The following is a 23,382-nucleotide window of genomic DNA, read 5'->3' as shown; positions in this document are numbered from 1 at the left end:
GAGAGAGAAGACAGATTCTAATCCTGCTGAGACCTATTGATTTGCCAGCACTGTTGTTTGAAAAACACATTTAAGGCTCTTTCAGTGGGAGAGAGAGAGAGAGAGAGAGAGAGAGAGAGAGAGAGAGAGAGAGCAGGAAAGAGTGTGAAAAACAGGGTGAGAGCATGGCAGATAGAAGAAAAAAGTGAAAAAAGAGCAAGAGAGAGAGAAATAGAGAGGGAGGGAGAAAAAGAGAGTGTGATAGAGAGAGAAATAGAGATGATAGTGAGAGTGAGAAAAAGACAGAGTAAATGAGAGAGAGAGAGAGAGAGAGAGAGAGAGAGAGAGAGAGAGAGAGAGAGTGAGAGAGAGAGAGAGAGAGAGAGAGAGAGAGAGAGAGCGGGTGAGAGAGAGTGTGAGAGAAAGACAGAGTAAATGAGAGAGAGAGAGAGAGAGAGAGAGAGAAAGAGAGAGTGAGAGAGAGAGAGAGAGAGAGAGAGAGAGAGGGTGAGAGAGAGAGTGAGAGAAAGACAGATAGTGATGGAGGGAGAGAAAGTGAGAGTGAGAGAAAGAGGGGAAAAAGTGAGAGATAAAGTGAAAACAAGTGCAAGAGAAAAAGTGAAAACAAGTGCAAGAGATAAAGTGAAAACTGAGCGAGAGAGATAGAGAGAGAGAGAGAGAGAGAGAGAGAGAATACGGAGGAAGGGGAAAAGAGAGTGATAGAGAGAGAAACAGAGAGGAAGACTGAGAGAAAAAGACAGTGAGAGTAAGAGACAGTGAGAGAGAGGGAGGAAGAGAGAGGGTTAGAGATAAGATAAGCCTCAGCAAAACTGCTAAATACAGTGAAATGCCTTGGCCAATAAATATCCCTATAGAAAGTCATATACCTGCACTATAAGTGGACACAGAGCGCATTTAAACACTCCTCTACACTCACTGACCACTTTATTAGGAACACCTTTACAACTGCGTTCATGTAGAAATGACACGATTCAGAACATCATATAGATACAACTCAGCGACTCGGACCGTGACGCGGTCTCTCCTGAGATTTTCAACCAGAATCTCAGGCTAACCCCATGTGACCTCCTGGGGCTGTTCTGAGAGCGAGAGAGAAAGAGAGAGAGTGTGTTGATTGCTTCATAAAAAGTACACCGTACTACTACTATTAAAATAAATAAATAAATAAATAAAAAGTTGTATTCGCTCTGCTACTCGGCTGTCAGGGCCATTGTGGGTGCAATAAAGATTTCAACAGGCGATTAGCCTGAAGTCACTGTTAGACCAGAGGAAAGCATTCAGCAGCTGAATACTGATATTATTCTCAGGTATGTGACACACACACACACACACAGCGCTGGCTCAGTTCAGCAGACAAAGAGGAACTGTGTGCATGTGTGCAGCTTTATCAGTGTATTGACAGCACAGATAGGATGTAAATAGAGCTGACAAACCAGTGGCAGCTATAATTATACACACCAGCATGTCAAAGGCTTTTAACATAAACATTCACTCAGTGTTATTTTGGAACTGACAAAACCAAAACCAAACCAGCAGAAGGAAGCGTTCACACAAACCTGCCTCCAGGTTAATGGCACATCACTGCACACTATCAAAACAAATCCAGAAAAGATCTTGCTGGGCATTTTTGTGCTTTAGCTTTTACACTGCTGTAGGAAAAATCCCACTTTAATAAATAAAGATCAGTTTACATCCACTTAAAGGTGCAATAAGCATTTTAGATAGATAGATAGATAGATAGATAGATAGACAGACAGACAGACAGACAGACAGACAGATAGATAGATAGATAGATAGATAGATAGATAGATAGATAGATAGATAGATAGATAGATAGATAGATAGATAGATAGATAGATACTTTATTATTGTCACTGCACAATATTTTTCATGGATATTTATACACGTATGCAGCGAAAATGAACGAAACTTTATGATTAAAAAACAATTACCTCTGAACCAGTGGCTAAATAAATAGCTGACAAAACCTGTTCTGGCGGGCGGAGCTTATTGTTCAAGGGCGGGAACAGAAAGGGGTGGGCTCAAAGAGTAAAAGAAATGAAAAATAAAAAAAATAATCCTATGTCCTATTTTTGGATCTACTCTTGAAAAGAAAATTTGATTTGACGATTTGTTAATTCAAAGGTTTAAAAAGAAAGGCGGAGTCAACTAGGCCTCACCTTTTTATCACAAATTTACTCCTTATTCAACAGAAGCTATGCTAAAATGTCGAACCTACATACACTCTAAACTGCTCCTGTTGGATTTACGATCATTAATAACCATGTTCCTCTTAATTAATGCTACTTGATATGTTCATCTTTAGCAGTTTGGTGGGCTGAAGACATCGTGTGAAAAAGGAAGTACATCAGCAATGACCTCAAAGAGGCAACTAGGATTAATTGGCCCTATGGGAACTGAATAGCTGCGTCTAGGGATCTCCAAGCCTCTGTGGCTTTTCAAAAAGAATGAGACATCTCTTTATGATATACAACTTTTTTTTTTTCATATATTTTCAGAGAGAGTACATGTTTGGTCAGTACATCATGTTTAGTGAAAGGATAAAACACCACTGACCAGCTGCTGGATGGTGGAAGGGTGATGACCCGAGCTTGTTTTCCTCTCACATGGACATACTGAACCCGTTCTAAAATACTCTAGTGAAAAAAGGTGAAACTATTCATCTGTACTGAGAGTAAAGAGAGTAACGCTGTGCTCAAGGCACTTACATTAAAAGGTGAAATAGTTGATTCTTTTACATTTCTTACTAGCACAAATAACCTGGACCTCCCATTTTTATCCGGGCTTGGGACCGGACCCGGATCCTAACTCTTCAAAGGCGGCACCCTGCCCGGGAATTGAACCCGGGCCGCAGCAATGAGAGCATGGGTTCCTGCTGCTGGACCACCAGGAGGCCACGTTGTTGAGTCCGCACAACAACTTGGCACAGGTTTTACCCCGGATGCCCTTCCTGACCCAATCCTCCCATTTTACCTGGGCTTGGGAACGGCACTGCATCCAGTTGCTGGGGCTTGGGCACTGGCTGGAAATCGAACCCGGGTCTTCCGCATGGTAGGCGAGAAACCTACCCCTGAGCCACCAATGCCCTAGGCCATGTAAAACATAATAATAATAAAAAAAATATAAGCCATGATTCCCAGCACCAGTGTTTAATGTGATGGAGGAAAGCTGTTCCTCCATCCTAAGAGTCCAGTATGCTTGTTCGTGTCCAGTTGGGCCTCGTGTCAGATATCACAGACACCACACCTTTAATCACCTAGCTCAGCCAGATAATTCTCTCAGGAGCAAAAGAAAACCTTTGTTAAAAACTTGATGACAAGAATCAGAGTAAAAGCAGAATGGTAGTGCTTTTCCAAGATGGAGTCAGTGAAAGTGGAGAGGCTGCTGTGGACGCTGCTTTTCGAAAGATATGTAAAGATTTCAACTGTTCAAATGACCAACATTACATAACAAATGTAGTCATTATGAAATAAAGACTCTTGACCGTCCTCATAAATTATTATGCTATTATTATTATTATTATTATTATTATGTTATTAGTATTAGTGTAGATTAGTGGTCAGTTCGAATCCCAGGTCCACCAAGCTGCCTCTGGGCCCCTGAGCAAGGCGCTTAACCCTCAGTTGCATAAAATGAGAGCGTCTGCTAAATGACAGAAATGTAACGTAATTATTATTGGCTTAAACTCTGAGCTGAAAGGAAACCCCGCTCGCAATTACGACTTTGCTGCGGCGTTCACCTGTGTTCAACTCGTAAATACGGTCTCTCCGACGTGACTCGGAGGCACCAACGGGTATCGGCTCAGTGGTTCGCTTTCCGTATCACGCGGATCGCGGAGAAGATTTTTTATGATGTCCCTACGAGAAATAACACGGCCGAACTTTTCAGGTGTCTGTTAGTTTTTAATTAAACTGAGGTGTTGCGCTCCGATGATCTGCGAAACAAAACAGTGCTGCTGGAGTCAGCTGTTTTCAACATGAGCTCAGGAATTCAGAAACTCTATCAGGAAAAAAAAACCCGAATATAAGACAAGCGTCAACATGAACAGTGTAGAGAAGATCAGATAAAACGGCACACTTGATGTAGCTCACAATGAAACAGATATAATCTTTTGCAAATATACAGTCATTAAGGAGACCGATATGACAGCAGTACCATGCTCAAGCTTAGTGTGTGTGTGTGTGTGTGTGTACAGAGAGAGAGAGAGAGAGAGAGAGAGAGAGAGAGGAAGCATGCAGATCTGTCCATGTGTTTGATTTAGTGTGTATCCAGTGTGGTGTGTGTGTGTGTGCATGAGTTGTGCAAGCGTGTGCGAGTGTGTGCATTCATGCATGCGAGTGTGTATGGGGGTGGATGCTTTAATCGGCAACATCAGAAAGTGAGAGAGGAAGTCGGCGGATGGTACGGTGAGTAAAACAAAGACAAATCTCGACCACGTGAACGCAATGTGAGCTTGGAACCCTGCCTCTATTTCAAGGCAATTTTCTCAAATCTCCTTCAGCGACTTACACACCTCAGCAATGGGGGTGTTTCTAACTGTACAAATAATCAGGAAAATATGTAAAACATGATAAAAAATAAATAAAAGCCAGAATATCTCTGAACAAGTGTCTTAACTGGTTGGAAACAAAAACTGGCCTGGGAAAGTGACTTTCCGGACCAGAGTGCTTGTTTGTGTTTGAATGGGACTACGGTGCATTCTGGAGGCGGAGCTTTGGATTACAAAAAAAAATGTTGATCCCTCCTACTTAATCGTAATCTTCTCTAATCTAAATCTGGCTAATTTTACCTAACGCACCTTTAAAGAGTGCGTTTATACTGCAATGTGTTTACTAGTCAATATTAGGTCACATGAGTCCAGTGTGGTCAGGGTGTCGGTTTGAGCTTTCTCAAAAAAAAAAAAAAAAAAAAGGAGGCTTTCACACTGGTGGTTTAGTGTGAAACAGAGTAATGTGAAAGCTGTGGAAGCGAACCTGAGACCAGATGCACCGGAACTGTGCTGAGATCTCCCCCTGATTGGGAACAATGGGAATAATCACACACTGATTCCCACCACAGCAAACATATCCAGTGGGGAAAGAATCTCCAGAACTGGACCAGGAGGCAATTTATTTAACCATACCTCACTACTTAAAAAGAGAGAGAGAGAGAGAGGGAGAGGGGGAGGGAGAGAGAGAGAGAGAGAGAGTGTTTGAATATTTCTTAAGTCTTATTACATCAAAGAGTCATTATGTACGATGTCTCCGAGCGATTTTCACACCTCTTTTAATCCAAATCTGAAACTGATACCTTTTGTTTTGTTTGCTTTCACACTGAACTCTGAGCAATTAAACAGAGCTGACGGGGTGTAGAGCTGAGAACATGCTCAGAAATGCCCTTTCCTTTCACTGGGCAAGACTACAGCTGGGGCAAAAAGCAAATGAAGCCTTGTCAAGTGCGTCTCTCTCTCTCTCTCTCTCTCTCTCTCTCTCTCTCGCTTTCTCTCTCTCGCTTTCTCTCTCTCGTTTTTCTCTCTCTCCCTCTCGCTTCTCTCTCTCTCTCTCTCTCTCGCTTTCTCTCTCTCTCGTTTTTCTCTCTCTCTCGCTTTTCTCTCTCTCTCCCTCTCTCTCTCTCTCTCTCTCTTTCCTCTCTCTCACGCTCTCTTGTTCTTGCTTTCTCTCTCTCTTTCTCATTTTCTCTGTCTCTCTTTCTTGCTCACTTTTCTTTTTCTCTTTCACTTGCTTTTCTTTCTTTCTTTCTTTCTCTGTCTCTCTCTCTCTCGCTTTCTCTCTCTCGTTTTTCTCTCACTTGCTTTTCTCTCTCTCCCTCTCTCTCTCACTCGCTTTTCTCTCTCTCTCTCTCTCTCTTTCCTCTCTCTCACGCTCTCTTGTTCTTGCTTTCTCTCTCTCTCTCATTTTCTCTCTCTCCCTCTCTCTCTCACTCGCTTTTCTCTCTCTCTCTCTCTTTCCTCTCTCTCACACTCTCTTGTTCTTGCTTTCTCTCTCTCTCTCATTTTCTCTCTCTCTCTTCCTTACTTTTCTTTTCTCTTTCACACGCTTCTTTCTTTCTTTCTTTCTTTCTTTCTTTCTTTCTTTCTTTCTTTCTTTCTTTCTTTCTTTCTCTGTCTCTCTCGCTTTCTCTCTCTCTCTCACTCGCTTTTCTCTCTCTCTCTCTCTCTCTCTCTCTCTCACTTTTCTCACTTTCTCTCTATCTCTCTCTCTCACTTGCTATTCTCCCTCTCTCTCTCTCTCTCTCTTTCTCTCTCTCTCTCTCTCTCTCACTTTTCTCACTTTCTCTCTATCTCTCTCTCTCACTTGCTATTCTCCCTCTCTCTCTTTCTCTCTCTCTCTCTCTCTCTCTCTCTCTCTCTATATATATATATATCTATATATCTTTCTCGCTTACTCTCACTCTCTGTCTCTCTCTCTCATTCGCTATCTCTTTCTCGCTTTCTCTCTATCTCTCACTCGCTTTTCTCTCTCTTTCACTCGCTTTTCTCCATCTCTCTCACTCGCACTTGTCTCTCTCTCTCACTCTCTCTCTTTACACACAAACACACACACATAAATATAAAGATAAATGATTAGATATCTGTATAAATTCATAATTCACACCAGGTCTGAATCAGAGAGAAACTGGAGCTCAGATTTGTCTTGTTTTCTTACTGCATGTAATTAACAGGTTAGTAACTCTGAAACCTCGGTCATCCTCGGTCAGAAATAAAACAAACGGAAAAAAAAAATCGGAACAACTTTTCACAAGTGTGTAGTGAACACCGAGCCACACTCAGTATATTACTAATTCATTACAGAAATAACGTGTTAAATTTGAATATTTACAATTTTTTAACATTTTTGGATTTTAAAAATCAAGTCATGTCACTACTAGACGAGTAATCCTTCAATTTCAACAAATTTACCATCAACTACAGACGGAAACTCTGACCACGTTTCCCCACTCGTAATTACGACTTGGTGTGCATGTGCTTTTCATCTCGTAAATACGACCTTTCAGAATTGCTTGAATGCACCATATGCGACGTCTTTATATGATAAACAGGAAGGAGGTAAAACAAACATTCAACCACATTCAACAAGCAGTCAACATTCGAATGCTCAGTGGCATAAAACTGAATCCCATGATGCAATGCACGCTCACTTCACTTCCTGTTGCTTCTCACTGCAGTCGAGCATGCAGGAGTTTCTCACCTTCCCAAACTCTAGTGGAATGGAAACAGTGACGCTGGAGCTGTGTGTGTGTGTGTTCTGCTGTCCTTCTCCAGCTCCTGCTTCAGCTCTAATCATATAAATAAACCTTTATTAACAGCAGAGCCAGTGAAGATGCTGCATGAGACGAAAGAAGCTTTTTACGACAACGAACGAAGGACCTGAAGAAGTCCAGCTTTCTCTATAAACCCCCTGGACATTTCCTGCTGCTGGAAGCTTCCGGCAGATTCACGTTTCCCAGCTCTCTCTCCTCAGTCCTGCTCCAGATGCTCTACACACCTGAGTCAGGTATTTTGTGCTCATGATTGATCGGTTCAGGTGAGCCAGGAAGTGCGAGAAAGCAGAAATGTGGAGCATCTGGAAGAGCCCTGAGGACCGCTCGCATGGGATTGTTAACACAGCTGCCTTCCGGTTTCTGAGCCTCTGCTCAGTTCTACAGTTCTGGACCGTCCAGTAATGGACCTCCACTTAAACAAATGAGTTCAAGGCTGGAGAGAGATAAAAAATATATACGGTTTAGTGTAGATGAATGCTCATAAGAGTGGACTTGTAGGTATAAGCCACTGAAAGTCCAGCCACCTCATTCCGGTAGAGCGACTCCGACTCAATCCATATTTCTGAATATTTCACTGCACTTATTATCAAGTCTCTCTACGATTACAGAGGTTTTTTTGGTGATTTTTTGGAGATCATTTGGAGACCAAGAGGAAGGACAAAGAGGAGGTATATGGATGGAATAAATGAGGATATGAAGCTAGTGGGTGCAAGTGTTGAGGATGCAGAAGATAGGGATAGGTGCAGAGAGATGATTCGCTGTGGCCACCCCTGAAGGGAAAAGCCGAAAGAAGAAGAAGAAGAAGATTTGGAGACCTTTGGACTTTGAACTGCTAGCCATCTTTGATCGGTCAGCTTTGTGCTCTGGACTTCATCAGTGAACATTTGAAGGCTTCAGCAGGAAAGAATTAGTGCTAAATCTATAATGAACTCAGAAACTACGCTGACCTGTTAGTTCCTCAAGAGCTCTTGGTTGCACAATTCTTCACGACCATAAACTGTTGTAGAAAGGACATTATTTCCATTTACATTATTTCCTGTCCAGTGTCACCCAGATGAGATTGAGGTTCCTTTCCGAGCCTGGTTCCTCTCAAGGTTTCTTCCTCATGTCATCTCAGGGAGTTTTTCCCTCGTCACCGTCGCCTCAGGCTTGCTCATTAGGGATAAATGTTAGGGATAAATAACTTAATAACTTAACTTTAAACTCTATACTTCTGCTTTGAGACAATGTCTACTGTACAAATAAATGGAATTGAACTGAATTGGTGGAAGTGCAAGGACAGGATTCTTCTTCAGGGAAGACCCAAAGGTAATTACTTTCTATTCTAACTCTACTCTTTGCATGTGAGAGGAAGAGGGCTTTGGCTGAATGTGTGTTGGGATGATGATGGACCTGTTCGTGTCAATGGTTCGAGTTTAAGGTAAAAAGCAAACAAGGTTACAATTGAGATTGATTAAACTGTAATAACGGCTGCAAGGTGTGAACGCTAAAGCAGTCTCTCTCTCTCTCTCTCTCTCTCTCCTTCTTTGTCTTTCTCTCCACTCCCTCCCCTCCCCGTCCCTCTCTCTCTCCTTCTCTGTCTTTCTCTCTACTCCCCCCTCTCTCCCCCTCCCCGTCCCTCTCTCCTTCTCTGCTCATTCCCTCTCCATCTCCCTCCCCCTTGCCGTCCCTTTCTCTCTCCTTCTCTGTCTTTCTCTCCACTCCCCCCTCCCTCTCCCCCTCCCTTCCCCTCCCTCTCTCTCTCTCTCTCTCTCTCTCTCTCTCACTGGCTTTTTGCTCAGTTCACTTCTTACCTCATCAGGGTGCAATAAACGCAACCGGAATGAGAAATGTGATTGTGTCCTTTGAAGACACTTTAAAGCGTCAGTCAGTTAATGTCCACCCCGACACACACACACACATGCACACATAACCTGAGTATTGTGTGTAATTGCGACTTAAAAGTGTCAGTATCAGTATCAGTATCAGATGACGGTAGCTTGTGTGGCTCAACACACACATGACTTATCTTTTTCTGTTTATTGCTGATTAGAAGGACATAAAAAGCATGCTATGAAGGCCAAGGTAGCTCTTAAGTAAGTGATACGAATTGATATGACAACAGTGACCAAGCTAATGTTCGATGAGACAGTCCAGAACTCTACTACAATCCCTTACTCAGACTTATAGCTCTATCTGTATATTTAAAACATGTAAAAATCAACATAAACATCAGTCTCTTAAACCCATTTGATGAAATCTTTGCCAGCGTACTTCCAGGAGTTATTATGCATCATGACGTGTCTTGACACGTCGTCTCATAAAAACGTCTGGCCGCAGCATCGATGTGTTTATTAGGAGCTTCAGTGTGATGGTTTAAGAAAGCTCTGGACCACAAACGGGCTGAAAATCCTACTCAGAAGATAAGAGTGATAATTATCAGATGCCCGTTTTTATACAAGAATGGCTGCTGTTGCTCCATTTCACATGCTTCAGTGGTTAACAGTTTATATCATTCGCAAAGTGGTATGTTCTTGGGAGGACAGAGGAGGAGAAGGAAGTGAGGGAGGGAGGGAGGGAAGTCTGTGAGTGTGAAAAAGAGGAGGATAGAAGCAACAGAGAGTGAGCTGGGAGTGAGCACAGGAATGAGCATGTGAGGAGGAGCGTGAGAGAGTAAGCCAGCATGAGAGAGGAGTGAAACAGTCAGCAAAAGATACGTCTGTAGGTACTGAATCAAATGCAGTAGGTACTGAACCAAATGCAGTAGCTACTGGATCAAATCCAGTACATACTGAATCAAATGCAGTAGCTAAACTGAGTGCAGTAGGTACTGATTCAAGTGCATTAGGTTCTGAATCAAGTGCAGTAGGTACCGAATCGAGTGCAGTAGGTACTGAATCAAATGCAGTAGACACTGAATCGAGTGCAGTATGTATTGTATCTAGGGCTGTAGGAACCGAATCGAGTGCAGCAGGTACAGAATCGAGTACAGTAGGTACTGAATCGAGTGCGGTATGGATTGAATCGAGTGAGGTATGGATTGAATCCAGGGCAGTAGGTACTGAATCGAATGCAGTAGGTTCCGAATTGAGTGCAGTACGTACTGAAACAAATGCAGTAGGTACTGAATCCACTTCAGTAGGTACCAAATCAAGTGCGGTAGGTACAGAATCTAGTGCCATAGGTACCAAATCGAATCCAAGGCAGGAGGTACCAAAGCGAGCGTAGTAGGGACCGAATCGAGTGCAGCAGGTACTGAATCGAGTGCAGCAGGTACTGAATCAAGTGCAACAGGTACTGACTCGAGGGCAGTAGGTACTGAATCGAGGGCAGTAGGTACTGAATCAAGTGCCGGAGGTACTGAATAATGTGCAGGAGGTACTGAATCAATTGTAGTAGGTACTGAATCGATGACAGTAGGTACTGAATCTAGTGCAGTAGATACTGAATCAAGTGCAATATGTATTGAATCAAACGCAGTATGTATTGAATTCAGGGCAATAGGTACTGAGTCGACTGCAGTCTGTACTGAACAGAGTGCAGCAGATACTGAATCGAGTGCAGTATGGATTAAATCAAATGCAGTATGTTCCGAATCGAGTGCAATAGGTACCGAATAGAGTGAAGTAGGTACTGAATCCAGTGCAGCAGGTACTGCATCGAGTGCGGGAGGTACTGAATCAAGTGCAGCAGGTACTGAATGGAATGCAGTAAGTACCGAATTCGGTGCAGTAGGTACTGAATCAAGTGCAGTAGGTACTGAACTGAATGCCGTAGGTACTAAATCGAGTGCAGAAGGTACTAAATCAAGGGCGGTAAGTACCGAAAGGAGTGCACTGGTTACTGAATCAAGTAAAGTAGGTACTGAATCAAATGTAGTAGGTGGTGTAGTGTCACAGTACACAATTTCAGACACATGCAGACTGCATGAGAGTGAGGAGTGAGAGGGCGTGTATATGAGTGCATTGTGAGTGAGAGAGGAAGAGCGTGCGAGAGGAAAAGACTGAGAGTGTGAGTGACGAACTGAGTGAGCGAGACAGCGAGTTTGAGTAGGACAGGGTGAGAGTCTGTGCAACAAAAACGAACAGAGTGAGCGTGATAGAGAGAGAGAGAGATAAAGAGACAGAAAGAGTGAGTGAGTAAGTGATAAATTATGTGTGGGGGAGGAAAAAAAAAACATGCAAATCCAGAAAGCAAATCTTCCTTGATTCTCAAGTCTTTGTTTTTCTCTATAACACTCTCTGTCATCTGTTTATAACTAGACATCAATTACGTATAGAGCAGATCGTCCGCTATATACAGTACCAGTACTCTCTGTGAATGAGAGCGTTAATACAGGCATCTGAATTCCAGCTAGAGTTTCTGTCAGAGCTGCTAGATTCATCAAAAACCTTCTGACCAATCAGACTGGAGAACATTGTGGTGTAACTGGAATGTGAGTTTTTAATTTGTTTTGGAGACGAATCAAGCTGCTGAACTGAGAGAGAGAGAGAGAGAGAGAGAGACAGACAGAGAGAATATGTAAATGTCCTTTCGGGATCCCACATTGTTTGCCTTCAGCCAGCTGAGAGATTCTTATCCAAACAGCAGCAGAGCCCTGATGAAATGAAACGGTAGTTAAAAAGCAGCGGAGCATGCCGAGCACAGGATCCCATATAACGTCTCCGCCGTGCGGCTATTTACAAACTCTTCCAGCACGGCTGTCACGTTCGATTCATTAGCCTTCGTCAGGGTGACCGGAGTGATTAAAAACGAGAGGAAATAGCTCTGAAATGTCAACAATAGCCTCCTTTTCAGCGCTGACGCCGAACGATTCCTCTCGAAAAAGCCAAACGCTTCAGGATCCGGGAGAGAGAGAGTTAAACGCCAGCGCTGCTCTTCAACAATGTCACACTCAGCAAACACGCCTGGATCAAACCCAACTGTATAACAAGGAGCATTCCGGGGTTCACACACACACACACACACACCTCGCATCTAACGCCTCTGCAGCGCCGTTTCACTCTGCCACAGAGATTAACACGTTCCGATGGCAATTAGAGTCGACGCTCGTGGACAGAAAGTGTATTTAATGCTCACAGCATAACAAACCTTCTGGTGAGTCGAGGTGCTACGGTTTCGAACGTTCACATTAGTCTAAAATAATATCACAAATTAACAGGATTAAATAACGAAGGGGAAAAATAAATGAGCGTATATTTTTGTACACAGAGCCGATATGATCGATTTCCAGAGATTTGTGAATATCATGATGTAAAATGAAACATTTTTTTTAAATACAATATATTTACAAAACTAACTGGAAGCAGGTGATGTAATTCTTTTTGATAGAAATAACAACGTTTATTTTACAATTTTTCCAGAGGAGTCTCGAGGGCAGGGCTGATTTATTTTCCTGAGTTATTTCCAGTTATAGAAATAGCCTTTATTATTTCATGCACAGTCAAATTCTTTCTTCAGATATCCCATCCTTGGAGGTTGGGGTCAGAGTACAGGGTCAGCCATGATACAGCGCCCCTGAAGCAGAGAGGGTTAAGGGTCTTGCTCAAGGGGCCCAACAGCGGCAATTTGGCGGTGCTGGGGCTTGAACCCCCGATCAACAACCCAGAGCTTTAACCACTTGAGCCACAACCACCCCTTATCACTTACGTTACAGCAGCGATAAACTTTCCCTTGTTTTTGACGTTAATGAGACCAACAACAAGAAAAGCACCTTGTCATGTTGGAAAAAATGAAAAAAGCAGATCCTCCTGTCCGGATGACTCGAGTCTCATTAACAACGTGCAAAAATCCAGCACAACAAAAGGACCCTCTTAGCAACGAGGGTCCGAAAATACAATCTGCGATCTATCTACAGGATAAATAACATTAATATTTTCAGGTCGGATTTAACATTTTCTCCTAGCTACACAAAAGTCTGGGCTTCTGGTGTCGTCTCTGGGTATAAAATCTGCTTCTCCACACCGCACTGGAGGCAGTGGGATATGAATATGAAAAGACAAGCGTCAGAAAGATTACACACGGATCCTCCGCGAGAGTGGCCGCATCGACGCGCTTTGACACTTGTGTGACCGGAGCGGGCGCTCGACGTGCGGCTCGTCTCAGAGCGGTCAGGAGAAGCTTCACGTCGAATTAGCGCACAAAATGGAGCTCTGGAGAAGTGCATTCTTCTCCGTCCCGTCTTTCTGTGAGAGACAACGCAGGCTGTGAACAGTATACGAGCATGGCTAATCAAATGTACAGCCCAAACCTGTTGCCCAGACTAATGAACCTCTCTTTCTCTCTCTCTCTCTTACACACACACACTGAACCTGAATGGACAGGTAAAAGCAATCAGACAAATTGTGGTGAGGTATTCCATGTGACTACACGTCTTCGCAGAGCTGCACTGATTATACCATCATCGAAGCTGATTGCTTTCGGGCCAAAGTTAACTTAAATAGAACAAGAGGAACAATTGAGGGGAATGTTTACCGATTCTTAAGCTTGAAGCATTTCACATATGAAAACAGGCAACAGCTGGCTGATGTGGTATCTCAAGTAAAAGAAAATCAACACGTCACTGATTATTCACAAAAAATATCTTGGTGCATCCATCCATCCATCATCTATACCCATTTTATTCCTAATTAGGGTCAAGGGGATCTGCTGGAGCCTATCCCAGCACACATTGGGCGAAAGGCAGGGGTACACCCTGGACAGGTCACCAGTCCATCACAGGGTCACACATATAGACAGACAACCAATTCCTTCATTACAAAGGTCTAGTTAATGAGCAAACAGCTACCTTTTAATGACCAAAGCCAAAGCCAAAGCCATGGATGAGATGTTTATTCTGAAGTTAACGCTGAAAGAATAAATACATATTTCTGTCTATTCGTGTTTAAATATTGTTTTTATCATCTGCATTGATTTTTAGATTCGATTATTGTCAATACACATGTACATGGCAACGAAATGCAGTGTTTTCACATATCCCAGCTTATTAAGAAGCTGGGGTCTGAGCGCAAGGAGCAGGGAGGGTTAAGGGCCTTGCTCAGGGACCCAACATCGGTAGCTTGGCAGTGACCCGATCAGTAGCCAATCAGTGACCCAGAACCTTAACCACCACTTCTTGCTTCACTACTCAGAGTCGAAAATATGACAGATAGATAGATACTGTAAATAGAGGCAGACAGACAGACAGACAGATATAAAGATAAATTGATATATAGAGAGAGAGATAGATAGATAGATAGACAGACAGACAAACTGAGAGAGAGACAAACTGACAGACAGACAGACAGACAGACAGACAGATAGATAGATAGATAGATAGATAGATAGATAGACAGACAGACTGACAGACAGACAGAAAAACAGAGAGAGAGAGACAGACAGACAGATAGATACTGTAACTAGACAGACAGACAGTTATATAGACAGACAGACAGACAGACAGACAGTTATATAGACAGACAGACAGGCAGGCAGTTATACAGACAGATAGATAGACTTTATTTTTCCCCCCAAGAAGAAAACTGGAAAATAATAAACACAAGCCAGAGAAGAAGCTCCATGATGGTCAGAAATGGAGAGTCTTTGACTTTCAGCTGTTTTTTCCCGTCTATATGTTTATTGTTTTTTTTCTCCGCCTTATTTCACTGCTCAGAAACACTTTGCCAGTCAATGACCCCTGAACCAGCGTATTGATTTACTCTGTGCTTTTTGAGTGTATTACTCTATCGCCTGCAGTGACCAGCAATTATTCTGCCAATGTCTAAAAGAGAAGCGACTGACTCAGATGATGATGTGCAGAGTGAGGAGTTCACTGATTCTGATGGAAAAATATGACTTGCTGATGATATTCACACTTCATTAGTGCTGCATATTTACAGGCAAGTAGTGGAGAACTTTCTAGATCTTCATGTGTCGTGATGAAGCTCGTGATACAGTGCAGTTCTAACCAGCCAAAAAGAACCGAAAAAGAAACACATCACACGGCTAAAAATTGCCCAACATCCACCACGGGGTAAGAAACCAACAGCATGAAGTGGTCACAGTATCGCAGTCCTACCTGCAGTTTGGAGGAGGATCCAGAGTGATCTCCGCTAGCTCCTTCTGAATCCTGCAGGAAGAGAACACGGGTTTAGAGAAACAAGAGATTTCAATTTAGACACACTGTAAATGTATTTATATTTTGATAATAAATAATAAATACATTTAAATTGATTAATTTTACCATTAAAATTCATTTCAATTTATTATTAATACTAGTAGGAATAGTATCATCTTTATTATTATCATCAGTAATCTTATAATAATATTATAATATTTTTATTACTCATATTATTATTGTTGTTATTATTGTTGCTGTTATTGTTATTATTTTTGTTGTTATTATTATTATTGCTATTGTTGTTGTTATTATTGTTGTTGTTGTTATTGGGGTATTATAGCAATAATAATAACAATATTGTTATTATTATTGCTATTATTGTTGTTGTTTTGTTATTATTGTTGTTGTTGTTTTGTTGTTATTATTGTTGTTATTGTTATTATTATTGTTGCTATTATTATTGTTGTTGTTATTGTTATTATTGTTGTTGTTGTTATTGTTATTATTATTATTGCTATTATTGTTGTTATTACTGTTGCTATTATTATTGTTGTTATGTTATTATTATTATTGCTATTATTGTTGTTATTATTATTGTTGCTGTTATTGTTACTATTGTTGTTTTGTTATTATTGCTGTTGTTATTATTATTATTGTTGTTGTTGTTATTATTATTATTGCTGTTGTTGTTTTTCCCCCAGTCATTCTCCAGTGTGCTCCACCTAACCACTTCATCAGTACATCATACCATTTCAGCACGTTTGACGAGACAAAAGAATATAATCGCTAAGAATTTACAGCATTTATTAACGTACAGCTAACTGACCAGAAGCAGGCCTCGGGACCACCGCTGGTGTTGCTACTGTCCAGCTCTAAAGCAAAACCCTTAACCCTCTCTTAACCTGCTGTATCACGTCTGCCCCTGCGCTCTGATCCCAGACTTCCTAACGAGTCTGGATAAGAAAAATTTCACACGACAAATAAAAGCTTCAGCTTTCAAAAAAAAAAAAAAGCCGTTTTCTACTAAAGCAGGATGTGATTAAGGTGTGGATCAACAAACAGCCCAGAAATAGCTGAGGCGTAAACGACAACCCGGAATACATTGCGAGAAATTGCTTGGGTTTTTTTTTTGCAATCTTGCAGGTCTTTATCAAGGCAGCAGGTGTGCGCATAAACACGATCCCGAGAGCAGCAAGAACACGGGACAAGCAAAATCTGCCGCTTACATAATCAAGCAGTAAACTACCGCAGCGCATACACACCCCACACACACACACACACACTTCCTCTCTTTGCTGAGCATAAAACAATGAGGATCATTATTATCAAACAGCCCTTGACACACACAATACACCACCATAACCATACGGTTTATTAAACATCATCTACACATAAGAAATCGGATGCATTAGGAGATATCGGTTGTATATATATATATATATATATATATAGCAATAAAAACAGGTTCGATCAAGAACGCCACTAGCAAGCCGACAGGGGTACGGTCCAGGCTTGGCAGATTAACGCTGTGCTGTATTAAACACCTCGGGTTCGAGTGGCGTTTTGCAAACTGCACTGCTCTGTGTGTAATTAGATAGCAGCTTTTCCTGAGGCGGCACATTTCTGGGTTCCAGGAGCTGGCAGGGGAAAAGCTGGAGCGCTGATGAAGAGGTTTTATTACGCTGCCCTTTGCCTCGCGTTTCTAACACATGGGGCAGCTTGCATGGCCTGCTTCAAACAATCGCACCAGGGGAAGGAAAAAAAAAGAAAAAGAAAAGAATGGAAGAGTACGTCGACTGATATCTATTTTTACAGCGCAGCGCCGTTGTTAATTTTCTAGAATAGCAGCTTTAAAAAGCACGTGTTTCGAATAACGTCGTTGTTGTTGTTATAGTAACAGCCCGGAAAAAAACACTAAGCCATTGTTGTTTAAACAAAAAAATAAAATAAAATAAAATAAAATAAAAACCTTCTTGATATAATAGGGATAAAATAGTTTAATAATTTATTTTAATTATTTATTTATCTCTCCTTTCTCTGCTTTTCTTCTTTTGTAAAGCTGCATGGAGGCAGTGTCCACTGTAAAAGGCACTATATAAATAAATTGAATAATGAAGCTTTCTGTGAGCAGACGTTTATTTATTTATTTATTTATTTATTTATTTATTTATTCTAATTTAACGTTTAACTTTACTGAGGCTTTCTGTACGTTTTTCGACGCACAATCTTGCTCTTTCGGGTTTCCTTTCCTTTCTTTTTTTGTCATGGAGGGAAAACCAGAGGCTAATAAAAACCAACGCTTTATTGCTGCTGGAACGTAACTGCTAACAGCATTAAATGTGACAATAGTGTGACTATAAGGTTTATATAACTATAAAAGCACAATGTTTCATTCATACATATATTTAAATTGTAATTGTTAGCAGGTTGATGGAGTATAAGAGGAATAAAGCATCAGGAATATAATCCCTGGTAGACTGGTGTGATGTGGATTAACAGCCTGAAGTGGATTATTTTCCACTAAATAGTGTGAATAATGTTTTATTTCTTATTCAGTGTGGTAATAAAACTGTACTTAATATGATTAATACATCGTTTTCAACAATATATTACTCTCACTCTGTTCTCCTTCTCGACTCTCCTCTCATGCTCTCTTTTCTTTCTTCTCATTCTTATCTCTCCCTCTTTCCTCTCCTTTATACTCTCCTCTCATGCTGTCTTTTTTCTCTCACCTCTCCCTCTCTCCTCTCCTCTATACTTTCCTCTCATGCCCTCTTTTCTCTCTCATCTCTCCCTCTTTCCTCTCCTGCTCTCTTTTCTCTTTTTCTCTCTTCTAATTCTCTCCTCTCCTTTATACTTTCCTCTCATGCCCTCTTTTCTCTCTCATCTCTCCTGCTCTCCTTTCTCTTTTTCTCTCTTCTAATTCTCACCTCTCCCTCTCTCCTCTCCTTTATACTCTCCTCTCATGCCCTCTTTTCTTTCTCTCTCAGTTCATTCTCACCTCTCCCTCTCTCCTCTCCTTTATACTCTTTCTCTCTCTCCTCTCTGTCTCTCTCATTTCCCTCTCTCCTCTGCCTTACTCTATCTTCTCCCTTTCGTTCTCTCTTTCCTCTCCGTATTTTCCTTATTCTTTCTCCTCTCCTTCCCACTCTCACCTCTCCCTTACACTCTCCTCACTTTCTCTCTCCTTTCCCTCTCTCCTCTACCTTACACTCTCCTCTCTGTTTCACTCCTCTTATTATTTCTCCTCTCCCTTCACTCTATTTCCCTCTCTCCTCTAATTTATGCTTATCCTCTTCCTCTCATTCTCTCTCTCCTCTCCCTCTCATTCTCATCTCTCCTTCTCTCCTCTCCCTCTCATTCTCTCCTTTTATTCTTTCTCCTCTCAATCTCTCCTCTCTGTTTCACTCCTCTTATTATTTCTCCTCTCCCTTCACTTTCTCTCTATTTCCCTCTCTCCTCTACCTTATGCTTATCCTCTTCCTCTCATTCTCTCTCTCCTCTCCCTCTCATTCTCATCTCTCCTTCTCTCCTCTCATTCTCTCCTTTTATTCTTTCTCCTCTCAATCTCTCCTCTCTGTTTCACTCCTCTTATTATTTCTCCTCTCCCTTCACTTTCTCTCTATTTCCCTCTCTCCTCTACCTTATGCTATCCTCTTCCTCTCATTCTCTCTCTCCTCTCCTTCTTATTCTCCCTCTCATTCTCTCCTCTTATTCTTTCTCCTCTCCATCTCTCCTCTCCATTCCTTCTCTCCTCTTATTCTTTCTCCTGTCCTTCTCTATTCTTTCTCAGTAGATCGGCCCTCCTGATTACGACGCAGTGGCTATTGTAGGTTTTATGACTCAACGGTTGTCAGCGTACCTGTATTAACATATCAATTATTAATACCCACTGAATCACTGCATGAGGAAACACTGCTTTGTAGAAAGCGTGATCTAGCTGACGTGCTTCTAGAAAAGACTCTGTGGCCCACCTCTTGGCACTGGTAGAGAGTTTAGCAGGTGTCTTGCTGGAGAACTTGGCCTCCTTTTTCTTCGGCGGAGCCTGTTCCCTCTCTCTCTCCCTCTCCTCAGGCTGCACCGACGGCGCTACGTCTCTCTGTTCGGCATCGGAGCTGCCTCCGCTCGTATTGGGACTGTCACCTGGCCTCGGCTGGACCTCACTGGACATTCTGATCACGGGGAGAAGGAAATGTTTAGATTCATTTTTTCTTAATCAGTAGTGTTAACCACACACTGTTACATAAGATACAAAACACACACACACATTTTTAAAGCTAGATCCAAAGGTATACTGTTGAACACGAAAGGAAAATGCATGCCAGAGCTGCTGCAAGATCTGAATAGCAGATAAGGGATAATAAAAATAGCTGCTCAGTAGAGTTATGAAATGCGGTGTCAAAAAACCCGACACTTCCCCAAACAGTCAGTTATGTTTGTGAGTCAACGTGTCATCAATGTGTCATCAGCGTGTCATTAACGTGTCATCAAAGCCTGGATACGGCTCTAAAAATAATGGAGCCGGCTCGTGTCATCAAATGAGCCGCTCTTACATACATAAAGGTCACGAGCTCGGATATTGCTCCTGAAAGAGATGATCGCAGTAACTGTAAACTCCGAGAGCGGAGATCAGAAAGGCCATGTTACAAATCTTTTCATTATGACTCCACTGTGATGGAATTAATCAGGTTTTCACATAGGGGAGGAAAGGGTGTGTGACAGGAGAATAACTTGTGCTCAGCACAATAAAATCTGAGTGAGTAAATGGGAGATCTCTTGTTTTATGTATGCAGAGTGTTGACAGCAGACACAATGATTTTAGGCAATTACTGTCCACTTTAATAGGAACACGCATTTCACTTAAGGTTGCTTGACTTAATGTTGCAGGGAAAAATGAAGTCAGTGGCTTTGACTGTAGCAAGGAGCTGCTTTAAAACAAACACACACAAATAGAAAAGTTAGAAGAGAATGGCAGTAACTCATATAATCACTCTTTATAGAGGTGGTGAACAGAAAAGCATCTCAGGTTGCACAAATGACATGGAAGAATTCCAGTCCTGACAGACAAGAACAGGAATCTGGCCAGTGGAAGACTGGGAGATCATCAACTATGGCTATGCTGCTGGAATAATATAATATATACATATATATATACATACACACGATATTGCAAAATCATTGAATTCAGGGGTTGTTTTTCAGGGATTGGGCTCAGTCCCAGTGAAAGGAACTCTTAATGCTTCAGCTTCATACCAAGACATTTTGGACAATTTCATGCTCCAAACTTTGTGGGAACAGTTTGGGGATGACCCCTTCCTGTTCCAACATGACTGCATACATGTGCACAAAGCAAGGATGAGCGAGTTTGGTGTGGAGGAATTTGACTGGCCTGCACAGAGTCCTGACCTCAACCTTTGGGATGAATTAGAGCGGAGACTGAGAGCCAGACCTTCTCGTCCAACATCAGTGCCTGACCTCACAAATGCGCTTCTAGAGGAATGGTCAAAAATTCCCATAAACACACTCCTAAAACCTTGTCAGAAGAGGTGAAACTGTTATAGCTGCAAAGGGCGGGACAACTCCATATTACATTCATGTGCATGTAAAGGCAGATGTCCCAAAACTTTTGGCAATATAGTGTATGTACTGTATATACATATACATACAGCGCGCATTGTGTGTGTGTGTGTTAAATAAACTGTTGACCTCTGACAGCTAAAGCAATTGAGCTTGGTAAGGAATAGCAGATAATAGCCCTGAATTTCATCTTACTGAATTTTTAGCGGTTGACCTGTACGAATGAATGTCCATGAATTTTTATAACCTGAATTAACAAGACGTGCATTTCAAAGAGGATCATGCGGACCTGGAATATCTTGAATACCAGTGCCTCACAGTAATAGAAAATTAAACGTGCCATTTCTGTCATGCATGATGGATTCAGGATCAGAAAGCTGCTGAATCTGATTTAACTCACTTTCCTGAGCAGCGCTAATGAGAATGGGCTTCGCACAAAGATGCTGTTTTCAGAAATTCATCTTCACTAACCACTTTATCCTGGTCAGAGGTGTAGCGGGTTCGGGAGACTGTCACGGGAACACACGGGGAGGTGCGAAAACACACTCATTCACACGTAGGTGCAATTTAGTGTAACAGATTCACATAGCAGAACGGTTTTGAGACGAAACCCATGCAGACACAGACACACCTGAGCTCAGGATCGAACCAGGGACCTTACCGCTGTGATCTAAAAATGATCATCAATTATCAAAACACTTTACACACACATTCAGTCAGATTTCCTGCCACAGACATCACCATGCTGGACATCTGTATTAACAATGAGTTGATGTGAAGCACTGGGGCCTAAAGTTAGTGTTTTATTTCGGTTTATATGCAAATAACTTTTTATTTGTATTGTAAAAGCTATTACTTGACCAGTTCTAATGACTCATAAAGACACGGACAGTTCAATAAAGGAGTGTGATTTTCTTGTATTAATAGCCTATGAATTGTAACGGCTTGACATCATTGCACAAGACATTACGATCTATTGCATCAACTCATTTCCAAACCCTCTTTAATATGCCTCTGAACTCATAGCTTTGTTTGATGCAACGTTTGACCAGTCAATATGTCCAGTGTGGACACTGAAGTGTGTGTGTGTGGGGGGGGGGCTTTGTTTGTTTGTTTATTTATTTATTTAAAGGGGGGGGGGTTAAATAAATCTCTGCAGGACAGACAGATCACGTCGTTCAGACCGAATCGTTACACAATGACATAACCGAGTCCGGGTTTAATCACGTCACGTGACCTTTAATGCGCCTAATGTGGGTCTTTATTATCGGGAAGACCCCCGGTCCCCCACCCCCTCCTTCCAGCTCTGTCTCCCCCCGTAACAGTCTCGAGCGCGCGTTCTCTCTCCCTCTCTCGCTCTCTCTCTCGCTCTCTCTCTCTCTGTGTTTTTTAACGTTTTCATCTGATTCCATAACGGATATCCGATTTGTAGCGCGTGCTGCAACGGAAAAGGCACGGACTACATGCACACATTCAATCCTCTTAATGTGTAAACAAGCCGATTCCCTCATCAAAATACCAACCGACAATGACACACACACACACACACACACACACACACACACACACACACACACAACCGACGCCTTTAGACAAAATCTTTTTTTTAGGCACAAAGCTGCTCCTTTGTTAACTCGCTCATAAAAACAAACACACAAAATCAACACTTCTAATAGCCCCAAAGCCGCAAATACCCCCAACACACACACATGCACACACACTCCCCCCTTTCCCCCTCCCCTTCCCCCACACAGCTATCGGTCGGTTTTCCGGAGCCTGCTCACGCGCCACAACACCGAATTTATTTACCTGTCAACGATGAGGGCAAACGTGTCGGAAATATCCTCAATCGGGCGCTAAAGCTCAACTGTGTCAAGCACTTCAGGTGTGAAAGTCTAGATATGTGTAGGTATATAGAGGGGAAAAAAAGAAAATCCGCTGGCTGTTGTTCAGCACGTCCGAGTTCTCTAAAGACAGCGAGGAGACTCTGCTGTGTGTGTGTGTGTGTGTGTGTGTGTGAGAGAGAGAGAGAGAGAGAGAGAGAGAGAGAGAGAGTCGGAAACAAGAAGCGGACCGCCTCCCTCCCTCCCTCTCTCTCTCCGCGCGCACCCGAGCGCGCGCCCGCTCTGTGTGTGTGTGTGTGTGTGTAGTGTGAATGTCCAGGTATAGCATGATTTGTGGTACTATTTGGCTGTACCTTACAAGGAAAACAAAAACAGATAGATAGATAGATAGATAGATAGATAGATAGATAGATAGATAGATAGATAGATAGACCCAGAAGTTTCCTTACTGAGGTTAAGGTTAGAATAATTAATAGTTTTGTCACTGAGAGGTCCTCACAATGATAGTAAGACAAACGTGTGTGTGTGTGTGTGTGTGTACTTGCAGAGTGGCAGTAAATAGTGCATCACTAATAAGCTGGAATAAGCTAGAATGATTGCCAC

The 23,382-nt window shown here is 42.1% G+C and overlaps 1 protein-coding gene across 1 annotated transcript in view; it reads right to left on the bottom strand.

Annotated features, from left to right (window-relative positions):
• The window catches only part of LOC131362550 (ubiquitin-conjugating enzyme E2 E2-like), an 84,463-nt gene extending 61,516 nt beyond the window's left edge, over positions 1-22,947 (bottom strand). Inside the window, exons 1-3 of the mRNA XM_058404607.1 lie at positions 22,745-22,947; positions 19,333-19,530; positions 15,317-15,367 (exon numbers count right to left, since the gene is read on the bottom strand). Coding sequence (XP_058260590.1) covers positions 15,317-15,367; positions 19,333-19,529 — 248 coding nt within the window. The 5' untranslated portion in view covers position 19,530; positions 22,745-22,947. The remainder of the gene's footprint in view (positions 1-15,316; positions 15,368-19,332; positions 19,531-22,744) is intronic.
• Between the last annotated feature and the right edge of the window lie 435 nt (positions 22,948-23,382).

This window comes from Hemibagrus wyckioides, linkage group LG12 (assembly GCF_019097595.1).
Source record: "Hemibagrus wyckioides isolate EC202008001 linkage group LG12, SWU_Hwy_1.0, whole genome shotgun sequence".
NCBI lineage: Eukaryota > Metazoa > Chordata > Actinopteri > Siluriformes > Bagridae > Hemibagrus > Hemibagrus wyckioides.
This window is presented reverse-complemented; position numbering and strand designations above follow the sequence as displayed.